Raw genomic sequence first — 7,698 nt, 5'->3', positions numbered from 1 at the left:
GTCATACTAACTTAGCCTTGTAATCTCGTAGATATCTTATAGATATCTCGTAGCCCATAACAGTGTCATCTAAAGCCCAAAACTTATTTTCTTCTTTTATAGTGTGGCTAATGAAGTTCTTCCACATTGTAGCGTCCACTTTGGCAACTCCTTCAACCAAAAGATTTTTCACATTGGGCAATTTAAAGGTTTTGTTGTTGGACTTCACGTGACGTTTCACAACAGACCAAGCCAACTCAATAGGGTTGAGCTCGCAATGGTAAGACGGTAACCTTCACACCGTTTTATTTTGTTGTGAAACCATCTCGTCGATGACGTATTTGTTGTACATCGGTTTTATCCTTCTGACAATTTTCAAAAGTTCCGGTATTATCATACTTTTGTCAACAACTTCTCCTTTGCTTTCTAGCCATTCGACGATATCAGCCTTCCTCCAGTTTGTAGTCGGGCATTTTTCAAGCTTTACCGAGTGGTATGGCGCGTTGTCCATTAATATAACCGCATTTTCTTTGAGCCTCGGTAAAACACCTTCTAACCAATCACGGAAACTATCGCCATTCATTTCATCGTGATAGTCGTCGGTGTTTTTCTTCGACTCAAAGCATAATAATGAATCAGGGACAAATCCATCTTCGGAGCCGATGTGACACACTATTAGCCGTTTCCCTTTTCCAGTGGGGTTAGCTATTCCAGTAGAAAGATTCTGAGAAAATGCAGCTTGGCACGATTCTACTGTAGTACCACGCCATACCCTTATTGCTACATCCCCGGCGTTCACCCACGTTTCGTCAGTATAATATATCGGTCGGCCTTCCTCTCGATATTTTCTTATATCCCTGATATATTCTCTGCGCCATGCCCGAATTTCGTCATTTTCAATTAATGCACTATTACGTCCTCGTTTTGTAAATTTAAAACCCATAGACTTTAAAAGACGCCATAGTGATGTTAATGAAAAGTTCGGTAGAGTGTCATCTTCGTTCGCAACATTTAAAATTTTATTTAAATTTGGTAACTCGCGATTCACCCAAAACTGCTGAACTTGTCTTCGTATCGCTTCTCTGTCAAAATCATCAACCTTATCATTGACATTTTTAAAAATTTTCGTTCTGTTAGGTGATGAAACTGTTTTAAAGTTGCGATACTCTGTAAGTGTGTTGGAAACAGTTGTAATACCAATGCCTAATTCTTTGGAAAGAAGTGATCGTGCCTGTCTTATTGAAAGTTTGGGATTTGCCAATAATTTAGTTTTATACGCGTTGATGATCATCTGCTTTTGGCTAGAAGACACAAACTGAAATATTATAAAACTATGTATTAAAAAAAAATGTATGAATATTATTATTTAACAATAATACTGTTAATAATAAATATTAGTTATTTTTATATTTTTTAATTTTTATAATGTAATATTTGATTAAATTTATTGTATATAATTAACAAACACCAAAGTTGATTAAAAATGTATTTTTATACATTTATAATAAACTATCTATTAACTCAATGTATTTCTTTCTTAAATTAATGTTTTTGTCAGTAGGGTTCTAAATTTGAAATATTTCAAAATTGAAAATTTTATTCTTTTTGAAATATTTCAATGAAATATTGAAAAATATTTTTTCTTCTTTTAAACATGATCGGTTATAGTTGATTAGAAATAATATATTGATTAAAAACAGAAAATATTCATAATAAATATGCAAAAACTATTATTACCTATTGAATTAACTAATGAATTTTCGTTCAGTGCATAACAATAAAAGATTAAATATGATAAAAATTGTTTTTATTAAATGAGCTAACGAATTGTGATCTATCTGATTGAACGAAAAATGAGGTATACTAAATAGTTCTGACAAATTAAATACTCAATAACTCATGTTCTAATTTTATGTAGTATGCTCTAATCAATATTTTTTAAATGTTTTGTTTTCATACATTTAATAGACCCTTGTATTAAACGTATAATATAAACTATTATACTTGTCTTTCGTTTACAAAAAATAAAAAATAAGAATAGCCAATTCATTAACGTATTCAAAAAAATGGTTTTAACGTTTACAGTATTTAATTTGAGTAAACCGTTTACGACTTATGAACGTTTAAGTTTCTTTTCAACTGTAATTATTGGCTATTGAGTAGGTATTTAATAAAAACAGATTCTGAGTGAAACGACGAATGTTTTTTATTTTATTTTTATTTTTTTTTATCGTTTCACTCAGAATCTAAAATCAAAAATGTAGACTCACCGATCTCAAGTAGACTTGACGACGAATTCAAATCTGTTTTCAGAATTCTTATCGCTTCACTTTATCAATCGGTACGTTTGCCAAAAAACACCTCTGAATTCTTATGTTGCGCGTGTGTTAGACAAAGACAGTCGCCACCGCCACCGATCCCCTTAAGTAAAACCAGTAGTCAAAACGAAATTTGTATCTGTTGTTAACGATAACCATATCCGAAAATTGATAATAATAATATGTACAATTTAGATAAAGCTGTAGTGGCGATAGGATAAATATAGATAATTAAGAATAATATGGTTATCGTATTCGTTTTGACTACTGGTTTTTAATTTAAGATTTGATTAAATACCCAGTAGCTGAAAATTGGAGAAATACTTAAACGTCCATAAATCATAAACGGTTTACTCAAATTAAATACTGTAAACATTAAAACCATTTTTTTGAATACGTTAATAAATTGGCTTGTTTTTTTTTTTAACAATAATGAAGTAAGCGTCTGAAGCATAATACAAAAAGGTTTGAATACAATTTTATTTAGATGATTATTTAAATAATATTTTATTTTAATAATTTTCAGTAATTTTACTTAATTAACATATGATTGGTATTTTAGTACGTATTAAAAAACAATAGTTAGCATTGTAAATATTCTTTTATCTGAAATAAATATAAAAATACTATAAGTGAAACAAATTTCGAAAGAATTCGAATATATTTGTATTTTGTATTAGCATTATGTTTGAAAATAATTCCATTACATTTTTATTCGAATAATTATAAAAAAAATCATTTAAATTATCTAAATAATATTTTGCAAAACTGATTACAAGGATATTACTAAAAAAGCCGCCCGTTTTTCGATGTTTTTTTAGCCAACATTTATTTAAAAAGTAGGTACTCAATAACGTAGTTTTAAGGTTTGATTATTCGTATAAATATTCAGAATATAAAATACAAGTATTTTTCACAAGACTATAGCACATGTATAACCTAACATAGTCATTGTATTATAATGGCCCTTTCAATAGACATGCCCAACAGCTATGCAGTATAGCAGCTGCACGCCATACACCTTTTTAATAAATTGCCCTTGGCCAATACATTTTTGTGTACGCGCAATAAAATGCCATATTTGCTTTCGTATACATTTTTTTGTACATTTAGACATGAGGATGTTGATTTTAAATAAGATTATAAATCGTATGCCCTACTATGTTTGTATTTCTAGTGAACATGTATTATAACTAATATTTATGATAATTTACTTTTTTGAAAATTTCGATTGGAAAATAATTGAACTGATAAATATTTTTTATTTTTACGTTTTGGAAACATACAAAACAATGACAATATAAAAACTACAAAATGTCCGTGTACAATAGAATGAATATACAGTTCGCATTATATGGTAGTCAACGAGTTAAGTTATTGTCATTTAATTTTGAAAATTATAAAAAATGTACATTTGACCGATTATTTTACATATTAAGAACTGCGATGCATTTTTAAACTAGTAAATTAGGCAACATAAATGTCACCCAGTAAAAATTCTTTAAAAAATACAATGTTAGGAAGCACTTTTTTTATATACTTCAATGCTATTATAAATAGAACCAAAATATATTTACCTTTCCTTTTGGATTTACCTTTCTTGGTGAAGGATGATCATCCTGCTGTTCAGGTTGGTCCATGATGAACAAAAAACGTATTGGTACAAAAAATAAAATGGCAAAAAAAACTCGAGTCGTATGCTTGTCACGTGTTGTACAGTAGGCGCATGAGACAAGCGTCAGCAGGTTTTACATATTATTACATTTTAGTCGGCGCTATTTGGCACCGGGTGTATAGTGGTCTCTACGATCTGACGCAGTGTCCGGAGTGAGCGCGCTCGTCGTAACCGGCGCGCGTTGCTTTAGTAGAGCATACGACAACAACTGGTGGGGGATGCTCGCCACCGAACTAAAACCAGTCTATCAAGCGGTATGTTCTCTTTTGAAATGAAGTATAGTGGTACAATTTTGTTATGCAGTTGATACATAGTATTATTCATATTATGTTTGATAGTTTAAAAGTATAATTAATAACTATTTTAAGTAACTTACAATTGATATGAAATGATTTTTTTTAAAAACTTTTATTATGTGCCTAACATTGCTAACATTCAGATTAAAAAATAAAAAATTAAATATTATTCAGGTACCTATTTAAATTTAATATTATATACTAACATAAAAAACAAATGTATAAATTATTTTTATTTAAGCAAATGTTCTTTAAAAATACTGTTGTGTGGTACATCATTTTAATAACTATTAACTACAAATATTTGATACGTTTTAGTTGTCTTGACTACATCCTCAAAGTCTCGACCAACATGAATTTGTCATTTATGTAATTAATATAATGTATATTATAATATAACTTTTATTAGGTATCACATAATCGCGACTACCTTTCTTTATACAACATAATTTAAAAAAAATGAATTAAAAATTATTAAAACTATAGTGGGTAAAAGAATAAAAAATAAAATTCATAATTAACTAACTCGAGTAGTCGCGATTGACTGAAGACGGCGGTTAGACCAGTGATAGTCGTGGCATCGGCCGGTAGTCGGGATAACCAAAAAGTACCATTCACATTTTGAAAATCAGATACCTAACCTACATTTAATAATTGCTAAATTAATTCAGAATATTGCATTAAAAAATAAAAAAGAATTTATTGAAATTATTTAAAAGAATTTTGAATAAGATAACAATGATTTTAAATTGGCCAAATTGTAGTAAACCCAAAGCTAGAATATTAAGTTACAAATACAATTTAGAATAGTAAATTATACATGAAGTATAATTTATAACAAGACAATGTAGGTAATAATATGCAAAGTGTGTAAAAGCCTACATAACAGGAAATATACAAGTTATTTTTACCTAAATTGCATATTAATGTAATTCAACAAAACTAGGGAGTAAAATTAGAATATTATAATATCACACCACTATACGTCATTAGTAGAACCTGTATAAATACGGGTAGAGCACTTCCTAGCATTTAAAGATAGTCAGCACTGTTCATCGGCGTAACACGCTTATGACAGTCTATTTTATAAAATAATTGTTTTTTTTTACTTAAACAATAAATTGTTTTACTTTATGTTATAATAATACGTGTGAAGTGTTCAATTATTACCTATCTTTCTCAACTCAACATCTCAAGACTGACGACAAACGTGCTACGTCTTTTAAATAATTAATTGTATTTGTGTTCAACGTGTCCTGGCACGGCGATCACTACAAGATCATAAAATATGTTGTTCATATAACCATAGGTAGGTATTACTATATTAATTATACACCTAATGTATTTCCTCGTCGGTTTAAGGTGCATATACCTTTATTGGAAATATAAATACATAAATTTACTGGCTATTTAAAATTATATAATGCATACAAATAACTAACAGCATATAAAACAAATAAATTGTTAAATAATAGTTGTCAAGGTCAAAATACCAAATTTAAAACAATTAAAACTACTAGGTATTAAATAATTTAAATTTATTTAATTCTGTACAATTTTTAAATATAATAATATATAATAAGACTAAACATCAAGCTTGAACATCAGAATGAGTATTCCGGTATTACTATACAAAATCATGTGGATGGTATGACCAATTTTTATTTTACATAATCAATTTGGTTACTTAAATGTAATATTTATTATGGGCATCATTATTAATAGAACTATCCCTTATCCCTGACCTTTTGCCCCTATAGTTTTCACTAGTTAATGCTTTGAGTCATGAATCATAATAAATTATACCTGACACCCAATCAGTAACCGTTCGTAAATTTTAGGGTGAACTTGATACAATACAACCTGATACATTATTATTTGATGAACTTCAATTATTGATTTTAGAATGTATAGATTAGCGCTGATAAAGGGAGATTCCATGGCTACAATTTTGTTCACAACAGAGCTCATTGTAATATTTTCTCGGAACATTTACTTATTTTTTTCTATTGAATATTATCTATTTTTTATGATACCGAAATATATTGTGCTGCGCGTTATGGTGGCACTAAATCGTATCTACTTTCTACAACTGGTTATTACTTTGTTTCCTTTGAAACACTGTCTCATACTCAAATTATTATTATTATTATTATTATTAATTGATACAATTCAAGTTCAGTAAAATAATAATAAAAAAAAAAAAACATAGAGGTACCAGTGGTGGCTTTGATGGTGAGGCAAATGAGACGGCGCCTCCCCTTAAATTTTGAAGTAAATAATACTCTAAATGTATAATTCTTGGCACACCGATAACATGCTTTTTAAATCCTAAAAAAATTACATAGTATTAATAATATTTGTAAAATAAAAACCTAATGATTCGCTCACTTATTATTTTTTTCGTCAATCGAGTTTGATATTAATTGATCCTTTTTTAAAACTGTTAATAAGTTAGATTTTAATTTTTTCTTGTATTAAATTTATCAAATGTTGTTTTAAATAAAGACAAAGTACGATCTATTACGTTATTTAATTGACCTGACGGCACCGTAAGTCCTAAATGTTTTTTTCATATCAGAATAATTTTGATGCATTTAATTGTATTTGATTCTTGTCCCTCAAACCTTTTTTTCTATTTGATTTATCTTACATTCGATTCATTTAAATTTTTAAATTTATTTATTTTTTTTTTTTATCAAAAAAGAAAAGATCCTCGCTAATATGAGTCATTGGGATTACAAGTAATTTAATTAATTATAACATAATATATTGTGTATTTATTCTAAAACGGTTTTAAATTTTGGTTTAAAGATTGATAGATGTGATAAATTAAAATTAATGATGTTGCCTATGACTTTAGGTTGATTGTGGAGTATTTTAATTATTATTGTGGACACTGGGCAGGTTGTGGCTTTTTCAGATGCTGTGATGTATTCCGCACTCGGTGAGAATGTGGTTGATATTGTACTGTACATATCGAGTGTTCATCCGTAAACAAGAAACTATGAGAGATTTGAGTGTCCGATTCTGAGTCTAGTTAAGATGACTTCATATTTTCTGAGTATTTCAATAGGGAAAATACAATTGTCTGTGTTATGTTTGGTGTGATTTAGTTAGGTGGAGTAGGATAACTATTTCTAGTGCCTTCTAGTTGAAAATTTATTTTTTATCAACATTTGTATGTAACTAAATAAGATGAATTGTGTGAAGAATGATAGTGGAGAGGAATATTCCAAATTTATTACTGCAGCTCCGACCCCGTCATTGGAAGCATCTGTGTAATTTTTTCACTTATGGCGTTTTGAATAAGGTGAAAATATTCTTGTTTGTAAACAGAAGAGGAAGTGTCTTTTTTAATATAGCGAGTTCGGTGTTGATTTTCTGTAGAGGAGCCAGAGTAGGCGTAGAAGTTAATAATTTAGAAATG

At 28.9% G+C, this 7,698-nt stretch overlaps 1 protein-coding gene across 1 annotated transcript; it reads right to left on the bottom strand.

Moving 5' to 3' along the window:
- Nucleotides 1-274: 274 nt before the first annotated feature.
- On the bottom strand, nt 275-3,937 carry LOC126553179 (uncharacterized). Its single transcript, XM_050208345.1, has 2 exons — nt 3,875-3,937; nt 275-1,294 (listed from the first exon to the last, which is right to left on the bottom strand). Exons 1-2 carry the CDS (start codon nt 3,935-3,937, stop codon nt 275-277), a joined length of 1,083 nt encoding a protein of 360 aa, XP_050064302.1.
- Between the last annotated feature and the right edge of the window lie 3,761 nt (nt 3,938-7,698).

This window comes from Aphis gossypii, unplaced genomic scaffold (assembly GCF_020184175.1).
Source record: "Aphis gossypii isolate Hap1 unplaced genomic scaffold, ASM2018417v2 Contig00091, whole genome shotgun sequence".
Classification (NCBI taxonomy): domain Eukaryota; kingdom Metazoa; phylum Arthropoda; class Insecta; order Hemiptera; family Aphididae; genus Aphis; species Aphis gossypii.
This window is presented reverse-complemented; position numbering and strand designations above follow the sequence as displayed.

What these genes read in the sequence shown, in the direction of transcription:
- LOC126553179 (XM_050208345.1), bottom strand. Translation starts at nt 3,937, where the DNA reads ATGGACCAACCTGAACAGCAGGATGATCATCCTTCACCAAGAAAGGTA. An exon ending in AGGTAAATCCAAAAGGAAAG is followed by an intron (nt 1,295 to 3,874) that starts GTAAATATATTT and finishes ATAATATTTCAG; the next exon opens with TTTGTGTCTTCTAGCCAAAA.